This window comes from Dama dama, chromosome 33, assembly GCF_033118175.1.
Source record: "Dama dama isolate Ldn47 chromosome 33, ASM3311817v1, whole genome shotgun sequence".
NCBI lineage: Eukaryota > Metazoa > Chordata > Mammalia > Artiodactyla > Cervidae > Dama > Dama dama.
This window is the reverse complement of record NC_083713.1, coordinates 46,006,899-46,022,805: the sequence shown is the minus strand read 5'-3', so window position 1 is coordinate 46,022,805 and position 15,907 is coordinate 46,006,899. Positions and strand designations below refer to the sequence as shown.

General features: G+C 39.5%; 1 protein-coding gene across 2 annotated transcripts in view; it reads right to left on the bottom strand.

The window, feature by feature from the left end:
- Positions 1 to 15,672, bottom strand: part of STAM2 (signal transducing adaptor molecule 2) — a 45,586-nt gene extending 29,914 nt beyond the window's left edge. For both annotated transcript variants that reach the window (XM_061135637.1, XM_061135638.1), the window contains exon 1: positions 15,533 to 15,672. In XM_061135637.1, the coding sequence (XP_060991620.1) occupies positions 15,533 to 15,572 (40 nt within the window). In that variant the 5' untranslated portion in view covers positions 15,573 to 15,672. The remainder of the gene's footprint in view (positions 1 to 15,532) is intronic.
- Between the last annotated feature and the right edge of the window lie 235 nt (positions 15,673 to 15,907).

The following is a 15,907-nucleotide window of genomic DNA, read 5'->3' as shown; positions in this document are numbered from 1 at the left end:
GACAGAGGACCTTGATGTGCTGCAGTTCAGGGGGTCGCCAAGAATCAGATGCAACTTGGCAACTGAACCACCACCACCACCACCGTGTTTAATAGCTGCATGATGCACCACTATATACAGTGTGGCCACAAAGTGCCTATATAAGCTAGCGAGAAGTCATCAGTGAACTGTAATTTTAAATCCGTCAAGTACTCAGCCTCTCTTCTTTATTACACTTACTGGAATCATTCCTATTGATGTCCCACATAGAATAAATAACAAAATAATTAAGAGATCAGAACTGCATGCATAGAACTTTCTGTAGATGTATCATAGCATTAACACTTAACCCTACGTCTCTCTCTGCCACCACTATTCTCCCTCCACCCAATCCTCAGAAGGAATGTAGACTCCAATATGGCAGGAAGTTTTTGCTTTGTTTTGTTCACTATTATTACTTAAAATAAATAAAACAGTATCCAGTGCACACAGCAGGTGCTAAGTAATTATTTGTCAAATGAATGAATGAATGAATGGTGCTGGTTGCTCCTTCATACCCTATAACCCTGGTAAAATGACTCTAAAGGGGGAAACAAGAGCAGAGCTTTTGAGTAAATGAACTCTAATAGCCTTTAAGAACCCCCAAGCGGCCCCAGTGAAGTCTGTGCAAGCTTCTGGACCATTAAGAGCCTCACAGCTGAGCAATAGGAAGGGGCTCACAGAATCAAGCTTCAACAGCAACACCAAGTGGCAACAAAAGGCAACAGCACCAGGGCACTTAAAAGGGAGGTTCCCGTTCTCCGCTTGTTTACTAAAGAGGAACGACAATACCAATACCTCTGGGAGTCCATCTAAAAAGGCAGCCAGGGTGAATGGGGAAAGGAATGCCTCCAGAAGGAGGCAAAGGGGACTTCTAGTACAGTAATATGTATTTATCTTGAGTCTGAAGAGCAAATCACATATATTACATTATGACTTGCCAGCTTCATGCTCAACTTTTCTCTCTGCCTATGATGGATGGGGTTTTGTTTTTGCTGTACAGATAGATCATTCTTTTTTTTAATGTCATTTGGCAGTGTTACAACTACCTGAGATTAAATATTCCTCCAATATATTTTTCTTTAAATATAAATATATATATTACTTATCTTTTACAGGTAAATCCTTAGTCTTTCTGGAATATCATCTGGCACATGGGGTGAGGTGGGGATCTAAGAATCTATCCTTTCCTCTTTGATCTGAGAAGCCAGCATCATCAATTTCCAAATTTTATCAGTATACATGTGTATCAGTACAAATACACTCACACCCACTCACGCCCGCCCTCCTCCACAACTGATTTTTAGATCATCCAATAACCTACCTATTCCTGCTAGAACTCAAATTTTTTTTTAGAACTCAATTTTTAATGACTGTTTTTTCACTTCTGGCTATGAGATACATAATTAAATGTGAAGCCTCTTCCATAGCCCCTCAAAACCCTTCCAACAATTTAAAATATATCTCAACAGAATTTTTTTTACTTGATCTTTTATAGAAAATGGAAAAATCCTAATTTAAATACTCTATCCAGCATAGTTTACTTTCTACAAATATAGGACTCACAATTACCCTTTTTAAAAAGTGTAAAATCTAAAGACTTTATAATGGCCTGCCAAAAAGGATTTCATTTTTCAAGTGAAGGAAGTAACAGTTAAATTAGGCGCTTAAAAGTATTTTAAACTCCTGGAAAAATCTTAAATATTATAATTAAGGAACCATTCTTTTATAGCATGTCACCATGCCCTATATCACATTATCCTATGTCAAATACATAGAGCGGGGGAGAGTTAAAAGAGCCCTCCTGGGGCCTAAATGCTAAATTTCCAGGGTTTGGTGGGTGTAAGTCATAACATTTCATCACCAGGTTATGATTGTATATAGAGAGCTTCAAATACACAGTGAAATACTTCAAAAAGATTCTAAGAATATCATAAAGAATCAGTCCTTCAATACCTATAAGGAACAAAAGACACACCCTCTACACAGCCCATTATATTCAACACACAGCATTAAAAAGGATTCAAATCTACCCATAAAACTTTTAAGAAAATAGGTTCCATCAGTAATTTTTAAAAAAATTATATAAACAAGAATGCCTTAGAGATCTTTAACGCTCTTCCTACTACGTTTGAAAATAAAACACTCATGACTGGTCTGCTTTCAACCATGGCAGAATATCTGGTACCAGACTTGCTACTCTATTGAAAACAAGTATGTTGTTAGTCACTCTGTGTCTGACTCTTTGCAACCCGGTAGACTGTATCCACCAGGCTCCTCTGTCCATGGGATTCTCCAGGCAAGAATACTGGAGTGGGTTGCCATTCCCTTCTCTAGGGGATCTTCCCGACCCAGAGATGGAACCTGGTCTCTTGCACTGCAGGTAGATTTTTTACCATCTGAGCCACCATGGGGCTGAAAACAAGAATAAAACAGGCCAAAATATATGAGGCAACTGTGGCCAGAAAGTGAACAACAAGCAGTGGACATCTGAGGTTTCTGAGAGAAGGGAACTATGAAGTAAGCCTCACCATGGCCGTAGTGTTCTACCTGGGAATACTTTCTTGTCCCAACACAAGCAGTGAAAAGTCGCTCAGTCGTGTCCAACTCTTTTCAACCCCATGACTATACATGGAATTCTCTAGGCCAGAATACTGGAGTGGGAAGCATTCCCCTTCTCCAGGGGATAGTCCCATCCCAGGGATTAAACTCAAGTCTCCCGCATTGCATGTGGCTTTTTTACCAGCTGAGTCACAAGGGAAGCCCAAGAATACTGGAGTGGGTAGCTTATCCCTTCTCCAGCGGATCTTCCTGCCCCAGGAATCCAACCGGGATCTCCTGCATTGCAGGTGGATTCTTTACCAACTGAGCTATCAGGGAAGTCCAAAACACAAGTAGAACCAGCCCAAATAAGGTACCTAGGAGACAGAGGCCAGATTTCCAAGCAAAGGGATTTAACTGTGGGTCCTTGTTGGTCAAGGGCTGTGCTGTACACACCCACACTCCCACACACTCTGGGTGAGGTTCTATGAGGTCTAGTACAGATCACCTGCTATGAGGCTGGAAGGCTGTGCAATGCAAGGAGTCTTTACAAGTTCCTGCCTGTTATGGACTGAGTGTCTGTGTCCCCACGAAATTCACACCTTGAAGCCCTACCCCCCAGAACTGCTGGAGCTGGAGACCAGACTCTAAAGAAGTAATTAAGATGAAATAAGGTCATAAGGTTGAAGCCCTGACCCAAGACGATTAGTGTCCTCAAAAGAAGAGACACCAGAGAGCTCCCTATCTTTTCTCACATGCACAAAAATGAGGTCAGGTGAGGACACAGTGAGAAGACAGCCATCTGCAACCCCAGGGGCGAGCGCCCATTAGACACCAACCCTGCTGGGACCTTGATTTTGGACTTCCACTCACCAGAAACGTGAGAAGACAGGTTTCTGTTGCTTAGCTATGTGGTCTCCGTTATTTGTCTATGGCAGCCCAAGCAGACGAGTACTCCACCCAACTACAGAGGACCACATTTTAGGCTATTAGTTGAAACTCCCCAAAGGTTATCACACCTTAGGAGTAAAGGCATCCTAGAATCTAGTAATAGCAAAACAGACCTACCTCACAAACAAAACTAGTTAACCACCACATGGTAACTAAATTCTTGCATACTGGAATCGTGTCAAATGAAGACTACTTGTACATTAAAGCACTGTTTCAATATTCCTTCAAATGTGCACAAAACTACCAACACCTGGAATAATCGAGGACAACACACACAGTGTGCTCTCTGAAGGCAACAGATTTGTACTGGACCAACACTACACCCAATCACATGGACATCAACAATCACAGTACGCAGATAATCAGGACTATACTGAAGGCAATATAAAACTTTATTATAATGAAGATACTGCATGTATCTCAGGACATGACTAAAGCAATGCTTAGGACTTAATGGAAAAATTGCTTTTTATGTATTGATTTAAAAAAAACAATTATTTTTATACCTTAAAATTATAGCAGAACAGTGGAAAACTGAAAAATTTTTTGTTTTCCAAAAGCAGAAATAACTAGAATAATGGAAAGCAAATGAATAAGTAGAATTAATTTTGGTATCTAACAGGAAACCACAGCTAAGGCTTTGACTAAAGACATAAAAATGTTCTTTCTTTACACCAATTCATTACACACTAAATAACTATTTGAAAATACAGGACAGTCAATTTTTTCTAGCTTGCAAATCTTACATATTTACACTATTAAAATAAAATACACTTGCTACTAAATTAGTAGACCACACAATTCTAGTTTAGTTAAATTTAGATTAAAATATTTAAATACCAAACACTTCACACTGATAATGTGATATATATTTCACCTCCTTCTCTGACTCCACTGACAACCACCATAAACTTAGCATTTTGGAGTGCTTGGTAACATACATTTTCTCTTTTACTTCTCCTCATTTAATGTTTTGATTTGTTTGGGGAAAATTTTTGTTGATAAAGTTTACTATGGGGAAAGCTGTAATAGAAATTCTACTTTAATACACTACTTATCTCCTAAAATAAAAACCTACTTACAGCTCTGATTAATGAATGATAGGTAATAATTTAATTAAAAAGCAACCACAAGTGATAGTTTCAAAGTATTTTACATATGCTCAACTATTTACATTGAACCCAAAGATGATTTCCCATTTAAAACATAAGGAAACTGAGATACAGAAAAGTAACTAGCAAAGATCATATAGCTAGTTAATAGTAAAAGTGGATTCCAATCGAGGCAATGTGGCTCAGGGTATATTTCCTATTAAACTGCCTCTTGGGAGCAATTTTTGTTCAAAATTGCTAAATTAACTGTTTTAACAAGTAAGCTGTCAGTTTCTCTATGTAGAATCATTTTAAACATACTGAGTAAGAAAAATGCTAGATCAACTCTGGTTTATAAGGAAAGGATTAGATAGAGTGTCATGCTTAACTCCATTTACTACATCATCTAGTAAAACAATATAAACATTTGAGATTCTTGCTCTGGTGGAATACAGAAGAGTGACTGCTACTCTTTACTCATTTCACGTGTCAATGCCAACATTTTTGGGGATACTAAGAAAAGTTTAGAGAGTTGGGCAGACAGGAAGAAAGAAGAAAAAAAAATTTTTAAACCATTTACTGCCTTCTAATCTTCCAATGAACACTCAGGACTGATCTCCTTTAGGATGGATGGTTGGACTTCCTTGCAGTCCAAGGGACTCTCAAGAGTCTTCTCCAACACCACAGTTCAAAAGCATCAATTCTGCACTCAGCTTTCTGTATAGTCCAACTCTCACATCCATACATGGCTACTGGAAAAACCATAGCCTTGACTAGACCAACCTTTGTTGACAAAGTAATGTCTCTGCTTTTTAATATGCTGTCTAGGTTGGTCATAACTTTCCTTCCAAGAAGTGTCTTTTCATTTCATGACTGCAGTCACCATATGCAGTGATTTTGGAGCCCAGAAAAATAAAGTCAGCCACTGTTTCCACTGTTTCTCCATCTATTTGCCAAGATGTGGTGGGACCGAATGCCACGGTCTTAGTTTTCTGAATGTTGAGTTTTAAGCCAACACTTTCACTCTCCTCTTTCACTTTCATCAAGAGGCTCTTTAGTTCTTCTTCACTTTCTGCCATAAGGGTGGTGTCATCTGCATATCTAAGCTTATTGATATTTCTCCCAGCAATCTTGATTCCAGCTTGTGCTTCATCCAGCCCAGTTGTTTCTCATGATGTACTCTGCATATAAGTGAAATAAGCAGGGTGACAATATACAGCCTTGACGTACTCCTTTTCCTATTTGGAACCAGTCTGTTGTTCCATGTCCAGTTCTAACTGTTGCTTCCTGACCTGCATACAGATTTCTCAAGAGGCAGGTCAGGTGGTTTGGTATTCCCATCTCTTTCAGAATTTTTCGCAGTTTCTTGTGATCCACACAGTCAAAGGCTTTGGCATAGTCAATAAAGCAGAAATAGATATTTTTCTGGAATTCTTTTGCTTTTTCTATGATCCAAAGGATGCTGGCAATTTAGTCTCTGGTTCCTTTATCTTTTCTAAAACCAGCTTGAACATCTGGAAGTTCATGGTTCATGTATTGCTGAAGCCTGGCTTGGAGAATTTTGAGCATTACCTTACTAGCCTGTGAGATGAGTGCAATTGTGCAGTAGTTTGAGCATTCTTTGGCATTGCCTTTCTTTGGGATTGGAATGAAAACTGACCTTTTGCAGTTCTGTGGCCACTGCTTAGTTTTCTAAATTTGCTGGCATATTGAGGGCAGCACTTTCACAGCATCATCTTTTAGGATTTGAAATAGCTCAACTGGAATTCCATCACCTCCACTAGCTTTGTTTGTAGTGATGCTTCCTAAGGCCCACTTGACGTCACATTCCAGGATGCCTGGCTCCAGGTGAGTGATCACACCATTGTGATTATCTGGGTCATGAAGCTCTCTCTTGTATAGTTCTTCTGTGTATTCTTGCCACCTCTTCTTAATATCTTCTGCTTCTGTTACGTCCCTACCATTTCTGTCCTTTATTGTGCCCATCTTTGCATGAAATGTTCCCTTGGTATCTAATTATCTTGAAGAGATCTCTGCCTCTGCCGCTGTTGCTAAATCGCTTCAGTCGTGTCCGACTCTGTGCGACCTCATAGACGGCAGCCCACCAGGCTCCTCTGTCCCTGGGATTTTCCAGGCAAGAATACTGGAATGGGTTGCCATTTCCTTCTCCAATGCATGAAAGTGAAAAGTGAAAGTAAAGTCACTCAGTCATGTCTGACTCTTAGCGACCCCATGGACTGTAGCCTACCAGGCTCCTCCGTCCATGGGATTCTTCAGGCAAGAATACTGGAGTGGGTTACCATTTCCTTCTTCAGAAGAAATCTCTAGTCTTGCCCATTCTATTGTTTTCCTCTATTTCTTTGTACTCATCACCGAGGAAGGCTTTCTTATCACTCCTTGCTAAGTCTTTGGAACTCTGCATTCAAATGGGTATATCTTTCCTTCTCTCCTTTGTTTTTCACTTTGCTTCTTTTCACAGCTATTTGTAAGGCCTCCTCAGACAGCCATTTTGCTTTTTTGCATTCCTTTTTCTTAGGGATGGTCTTGATCCCTGTCTCCTGTACAATGTCACAAACCATCGTCCATAGTTCATCAGGCAGTCTGTCTATCAGATCTAGTCCCTCAAATCTATTTGTCACTTTTACTGTATAATCATAAGGGATTTGATTTAGGTCATACCTGAATGGTCTAGTGGTTTTCCCTACTTTCTTCAATTTACATCTGAATCTGGCAATAAGGAGTTCATGATCTGAGCCACAGTCCGCTCCCAGTCTTGTTTTTGCTGACTGTATAGAGCTTCTCCATTTTTGGCTGCAAAGAATATAATCAGTCTGATTTCAGTGTTGACCATCTGGTAATGTCCATATGTAGTGTCTCCTCTTGTGTTGTTGGAAGAGGGTGTTTGCTATGACCAGTGCATTCTCTTGGCCAAACTCTATTAGCCTTTGCCCTACTTCATTCTGTACTCGAAGGCCAAATTTGCCTGTTACTCCAGGTGTTTCTTGACTTCCTATTTTTGCATTCCAGTCCCCTATAATGAAAAGGACACCTTTTTTGGGTGTTAGTTCTAAAAGGTCTTGTAGGTCTTCATAGAATTGTTCAACTTCAGCTTCTTCAGCGTTACTGGTCAGGGCACAGACTTGGATTACCATGATACTGAATAGTTTGCCTTGGAAACAAACAGAGATCATTCTGTCATTTTTGAGCTTGCATCCAAGTACAGCATTTCAGACTCTTTTGTTGATTATGATGGCTACTCCATTTCTTCTAAGGGATTCCTGCCCACAGTAGTAGATACAATGGTTATCTGAGTTAAATTCACCCATTCCAGTCCATTTTAGTTCGCTGATTCCTAGAATGTCGATGTTCACTCTTGCCATCTCCTGTTTGACCACTTCCAGTTTGCCTTGATTCATGGGCCTAACATTCCAGGTTCCCATGCAATATCACTCTTTACAGCATCGGACCTTGCTTCTATCACCAGTCCCATGCACAACTGGATGCTGTGTTTGCTTTGGCTCCGCCCCTTCATTCTTTCTGGAGTAATATCTCCACTGATCTCTAGTAGCATATTGGGCACCTACCCACCTGGGGAGTTCATCTTTCAGTGTCCTATCTTTTTGCCTTTTCATACCGTTCATGGGGTTCTCAAGGCAAGAATACTGAAGTGGTTTGCCATTCCCTTCTCCAGTGGACCACATTTTGTCATACCCCTCTCTCAACTCCACAGAACAGTTAGGCTCATTTCTACAAACACTCGGACATTAGGAAACAGGGCATAAGTATAAATGTACTAAGTATAATTTCCATTTTAACTGCCTTACCTGAAAGCTTCATGTGGAAGACTTACTAATAGATGGGGAAAAGGAAAAATGAATCTCCAAAAGTAGCCACTAACTTGCCAAAACACGACCGATGGAGAATCAAAAGCAGTTAGGTTGGGCCAATGATGATTACTTGTCTTCTGCAGAATGAGGAAATCACTGGGCACACGTGGAACACACACATCACCCATTAAACACTGAAGACTCACCTTCTCTCTTCCCAGCTCTGAAACTTACACACGAGCTTAAGGCTGCTAGGTAGTTCCCCTCAGCTCTGACTGAAATCTGAAACCATGTTCTCATCTGTACAATGGAAATTAAAATGGCTGCCATGCTTAAAAGAGGAGTTGTGAAAATTAAGTGATAAGAAAAATGGATGAAAAACTTAAATAGGTATTTCAAAAAAGAGGATATTAACTTAGTGACTATATTAAAGATCAAGCACATAAATACATATTAAAGCCACAATGAGATGCCATTAGAATGGCTAAAATTCTCAAAACTACACCACTATGTACCGGCATAATTTTGACATGAAAATGAAGTAATATGAGCCAAAACTAAGTAGGTGGCAGCTTCAAAATGTCAATAGTTTTCAGGGGGCAAAGTCTTGATATCTGTCACATTGACCTTCTTAGGTTCAATTCCCTATACTAAATACTAACAGTCACTAACAAGTAAAGTTACAGACAAATAAGGCAATAATGTTAAAAAAAAAAAATTCTTTCCTCTCAACCCTCCATGTTAAGTTGTAGTATGTTGCATATTTACCTGTAGAAAAATCATCCTCTTGCCCTCTTACTTAACTTTTAAAATTGACTCTTGAATAACATGGGTTTGAACTGCACAGATCCATGTAATATGCAAATTTTTTTCTAATAACTATAAAGAATTTTTTAGAGGTTTATAAGAATGTGAAAAAGCTTGGAGACAAATCGGGCAGCCTAGAAATATTTTAAAGATTAAGAAAAAGGCGTGTCATGAATGTGTAAGATATATGTAGATATACGTATAACATCCAAAACATATTAATAGACTGTGTTATCGGTAAGGCTTCCTATCAACAGTAGGTTATTAGTAGTTAAGTTTTGGGGGAAGTCAAAAGTTAATACATAGAGTTTTAACTGTGCAGGGGGTTTGACAACCCTAACCCCCTGAGTCATTCAAGGGTCAACTATAAATATAAGTAAGCTTAGAACTAAATTTTAGTATCAGGAAACAAAAATTTTATTATTAGCCATCAATATCATCAGTTCATATAAATCAAGAATAAACTACAATGTCTTCTCAAATCCTAAAAGAACATAAATTTCCTTTTATGATTTTACTAATCTAATAATAAACCCATATAAAAAAAAAAAGGCCCAAAACAGATATGACTAGCAAAATGAAGAAAAACAAGACACAGGCCTGACCCTACCACACCTATAAAAGCCACTGACATAGGAATAGAATGTGGTATTGGTACAGGATAAAGAGAACAGTGAACAGAAAGCAGACACAGGCCTCATGCAGGGGAAGGGATTTACTATGTAGGAGAAAGTGCACCAGACCAGTAGGGGAAGGATAGACAGTTCAACAATGGTGATTAAACAATTGATTACTGTCTATTGTGAACTGACTGTCCCATCAGATCCCTCCTTAGAGCTTACATAAAGACCAAGTCCAGATGGATTAAAGACCTCACTACAAAAATCAAAATTCCAATAAAATTTTCACAAGAAAACATGACAACATTCTAATAGATTCAGAGAAGAAAGAAAGCTTTTCTAGAACAAGAAAAATAAAAGCAAGGGAGAAAGACAGTATTACTAAATAAAAACTTTTTTAACAGTAAAAAATATTAGAAACAAAAAGAAGCAACAAACTGGGATATATATATTTGCAATTCACATAAACAATGAAAGATTAGTAGAGGATGCATGTGGAATGCTAAAACTCAGTAAGAAAATAATCCAACAGAATAAGTATGTGAAAGTAATGAGCAGATGTGTATGTGAGCTAAGTCACTTCAGTCGTGTCCAATTCTTTGAGATCCTATGGACGGCAGCCTGCCAGGCTTCTCTGTCCATGCAATTCTCCAGACAAGAATACTAGAGAATAGGTTGCCATGCCCTCCTCCGGGGATCTTCCCCACCCAGGGATCAAACCCCTATCTTCTGTGGCTCCTGCATTGGTGGATTCTTTACTGCTGAGCCACCAGGGAAGCCCAATTTTTACAAACAGGAAAGCGACTGACCAAAAAACATGAAAAGATGTTCAACTGCAATGAAACTGAAATGAATTGAAAACAATGCCCTATTTCACACCCATCAAATTGGCATAAATTTTAAAATGTGACAATACCCAGTGTTATAGAGAATATGGAACAGGGGCTTGACTTCCACTGATGGTGGGAGTAAAATGCTCCACAAAACACATGAAAGAACAATTCAGTATTATTTAAGATTTTGCAACATTGCACTATATACATTTTTAATAAAGAATTCCTCTTCAAGATACAATCCCTGTAGAATCTCTCACTCTTACAAACAAGAAAATATGGATAAGAATTCTCACTGCAGTGTTGTCTGTAACAGCAGAAAAACTTCATGTTCATTAACAGGATAATGAGTTAAAAAACGTGGAATATTGCATAGCTTTTAAAATTAATGAACTAGCGCTACAAACATCAATATGAATAACTCTCCCAAAAAGTGCTAAATGACAAGCTGCAAATGACTACAAAGAGTATTATTTTTATGAAGTTTAAAAACATGTAAAACAATACATATATTTACATGTTTAGTATACATTATAAGATAGTTTTTAAAAATCTTTTTAGAGAGTGTTTACTGTAAGAAGAGAGGAAAAAGAATAGTGTCAAGTAGCTACTAAATATAGGTAATAATTCCCATTGTATCTTGAATATTTTCCTAAGAAAACAAGAATAAAGTGTGACAAATATTAGGTTACAGAGGTGATGGATAGGAATAGAAGTTTACATTATATTCTGTGCTTTATGCTAAAAATATATTTCATCATTTAAAAAACTACAAAATATATCAATTATAATTTGTAACTATTTTAATTAGGACTAGGTATTAGAATTTTGGAGAAGGAAATGGCAACACACTCCAGTACTCTTGCCTGGAAAATCCCATGGACAGAGGAACCTGGTAGGCTACAGCCCATGTGGTCACAAAGAGTCGGACACAACTGAGTGACTTTACTTACTTACTTATCAGGAAGTTTGGTACCATGTAAGCAAAAGAAAGTATAGGGGAAAAAAACTGATGGTTATGGCTACCATGCTCACCTATTAGAAAAAATTTTTTTAATTTTAACTTTTTACAAAGATTATAACCACTCCATGTGTTCAAGAATTGCCTTAACTACATAAATGTAATCAATTTAAACATATAAAGTAAATTTGTATTATCATAGAGCTACCAATATCTATTTTTATATTAGGGTTTCCTGTAAAATTTCATTGGAGAAAAAAATTCCATGCAGAAAATCCTAAGCCACCTCGCTGTCAAGTTATCTGAACACAACACAAGCCAAAGACACAGCAATGTATACATTCAAATTTTACTTGAAAAAGTCTCCTTTTAAGATACAGTTCATACTTCAATCCACTGTGTCTGAAGAGTTTTTACAGAGGCAGAGTTTAAGCTCAGCTTTGTGGAACACAATTAACTATATCTCTTAAGGAAGGAGACACCAAGAGTTGTTGAAAAAGAGCAAAAATCTATCAGTGAACAGTAAATGGCATAGAGGTAGAGACTGGCAAGAAAGACTGCCTGACTTGAGTAATGAGAAAAAAAGATACGCAAATAAGAACTGGAGTTAGGGAGGAGAACAGTCATGACTCGGGAACCAATGTCATGAGACTGGAAAAAACTGATAGACAATATAAGGAAATGACAGCAGTCCTTTTAACACTATCACTAAATCTTGCTGTTGTTGACTGTATCCCTCATGTTTTACTTTCTCCTTGGAATCCCGTAAAAAGGTTGTCCTAACCAGGCTCCACCTCAGGAAACCTACACTCCCCCTTCAAGAGAAGACTCAGGGCTGGGGTGAGCGGAGGGATATGTGTGGATATTTTCTCTTTTTTTCTCAGCACAGCTTCAGAGGAATTTCATTCAACAAAACAAACAATAAATCCAGATTAGAAGAATTCCAATAAATATTTAAAGAGCTCTAATGCTACCACACCTAGCATATCCTTCAGGATTTATAGGTTCTGACTTCAAGATAAAAACGGGAACTTGCCAAAGCTTCTTACCTCCTAGACTTTGACCTGCTTCCATCTGACAAGTCAAATACCATCAACTCATGATTGCCTTCTTAGACATCTTGACTAGCTACAGCCTTTTGCCTCAAGCAAAGGATTTCTTCTCCACATGAATGATATCTGAAAGACTGTGCACCCTCTGATGAGACTGCACCAACCAAAGGAAGGTAGTTTCAACTTTCAGGTAATTATAAAATGACCACATCATACACAGGGTAAGAGGTGGTTACTCCCTGCAGGTTTAAGTTCGGTCAGGAAAGTAGGGAGAGAGAGAGGCCAGTGTCAACACCTGTACAGATACAGTGTATGCCTGGAGGTCCTTGTCTTCTTTTCAGGGAAAATGACTGTTGTAAATAGAGGGAAAATATAAAGCATTGCCTGTATTTCTAGTATTGTATTTTTCACATTATATTACAATTTTCTTTTTAAATTTTTATTTCTTTTTCGCTGCTCTGGGTCTCCCGTTGCTGTTTGTGGGCTTTCTCTAGAGGTGGAGAGTGGGGGCTATGCTTACTTGTGGTGCATGGGCTTCTCATTTGTGGTGGCTTCTCTTGTTGCAGACGTTGCAGCTAGCGGGCTCTAGAGCACAAGCTCACTAGTTGTGGCACACAGGATGAGCTGCTCCATCACACGTGGAACCTTCCTGAACCAGAGGTCAAACCTGTGTCTCCTGCATTTGCAGTCAGATTCTTATCCACCAGGGAAGTCCCTACAATTACCTTTTTATATGTGTATGAGTCCACCATTAGAAAGAGAGTTGCTTGAGGGAACACAAATCTGTTTATTAAATCTGTGTCCCCAGAACTTAACACAATTTCTGATGCACAGTAATCACTCAATGTCTATTTGTTAAATAAAAGGTAAACAAAGCAATGACAAAAAAGAAACAATGGTAATAAAAATCTGGCTGAATCCAAGAGAGCAGGTGAAAAGGACAATGATATTGCAAAGGAACATTCCTGTGGACATCTCAAGTTAAATAATGACTTGCTTGCTGTATTACTTTAAATTCAAATTAAAGAAGGCTTTACGCTTTCAAAAAGCAATATATAATTTTCCTTCTATGATAGAGATATAAAGCCAATTTGAAATCCTAAATCATACCATTTTCTTTATTAATTCCAACCACTTGCTTAAAAGAAGTTTACAATCAAGCTTTCTATTTTATTTTTAAATTGTCTTTTGGATACTGACTTCTAGTCAGTCATACTTAAGTCAACAAATAAGTACCTGAAGCTTTGGCTGATGGCACTACCCATTAAATAATCTATACATGGTTTTGTTCTGTTTTGTTTCTTTGTCTGAAGAGCAGTGCTTCTTTTACTATAGCAGTACTAAACTGTGATCTACTAAACCCTGTTGGAACCTCAGGAGCCACTGAGGAGGAGGTTTAGAAAAGCACCTAGGCTTACTTTCATTAGAGAAGTTTTCAACCAGAAAACAATAGGCTTCCAGGAAAAATCTCCCTTGAAGAGTTCCACAGCTTTTAAATTTGAAAATCATTTGTCTTATTCTAGTTTGCTTTTTCCTTTTTTTAAACTGTGACAAAACAAAAGTCTTCGCAACAACAATAAAAAGTGCAGGTTTCACTGCAAGGAATAAGACATCATTAGGTGTTCCAAAGGCAGAGGCTGTGAGCCTCAATGTGATGCTTCCGAGATTTACACCAGTCACCAATGTTAAACTACCAAGAAAAAAGCTGAATGAAATTATGGAAATACATATTTGAAAACTAAAAGGGTCAAAATATATAAAATTTTCTAGCTCTCTGGAAATAGAAAATACTTATTAGACTTTTGAACAGACACTTTTGGAATCACAAACCAAAATAGGGCACTTTCTAGACTTTTCCCATAATCAGAAAATTGTAACTATGAAACAGGTGCAATATTCTGTGATGTGCAGTATTCAGTATGACTGGCAATTTTCAGCCATGCGTTTCATTTCACTAAATCCTAAAACTCTACCTACAGTTAACTGCTGCTACAAAAATATCAATATTTACTTTAGTCAGCTTCAGTTACTGCTTTTCTAATGCCACAAGAAAGTTCTCATACCAAGCCCATCTTTTTCTCACTCCATAATCACTGAAAACCCCTCAAACAGTAAAACATAAAGTGTTCTGGATACTTCCGAAATCTTGGCGGTTTCTTTTTCATAACCTAGTATCTCGCTCCATAATCACTTAAGACTCCTCAACAAGTAAAACATCAGGTGTTTTGGACTGTTTTGAAATCTTGGGGTTTTCCTCTTCATAACGTAAGACAGAACACCTTATAGCACTTGCGCCATCCATGGGTACAGTAACACTTCCAACTACCGTAAATAGTTGCTATCACGGCTCGGACGCATCTGGATATAAGCGAGGTAAAACAGGTTCCTTCTACTGGACGGGAACAAGTTTAAGTCTCTTAAGTGCTGAGTGCCCTACACAACAGCGTCTGCTGCACCATTTCCTAAGCACGGGGCAGAAAACTGGAGGGCCGGGGGACACAAGACTTAACCAGCTCTAGTGGGACCTGAAAGTTTGTGTCATCAACTCCGCAATTGCTCAATTAGTGAAGTCTCCAGAGAGCCCCAGGCTCCTCCCTATTCCTGAGTCTGCCGAGGGGAATGGTCCTTTTTCGAGGTCCCCAACCTCAGGTGGGCTGGAAGCACGCCCCAGGCCGCTGGGGACGCGTCGAGGTTGCCCACCCTCTCAAAAAAATCCTTGCTGCCTCTGAGCGACGGCGCCGCCCCCTTTGCTAGGCTTCCAGTTCCCAGAGTCGCCACCGCCCACTTTCTAGCACAAGAAACAGCGGCCCTGGGCCGGGCCCAGCACTTACCCACATCTTGCTCGAAGGGGTTGGCGGTGAACAGAGGCATCTCGCCTGCGCCCGAGCCCTCGTCGCTGCGATCGCGCAGAGGCTCTGCAGCTGCTCGGGGCTGGAGGACCCGCGGCTGCGGCTTCCTAGACGTCTAGCTCGGCCCCGACCACGTCCCGGCACTTCCGCCACCTCACCTGCCCGGCTCCCGCCTGATGGGCCAGCTCCCGGCCCGCGCTCCGCCCTCAACGCTCCTTCTGGGGAGAGGTCCCGTCAGCCGCGCGCATCTTCTCAACGCCCCTGTGTCCGACGCCCGCAGGGAGGAGGCAGCAGGCCTGGTCCGAAGTTCCAATAGGGGTCAGGCGGTCGCCGCGGCCACCTGTCCATGGCTAGGAC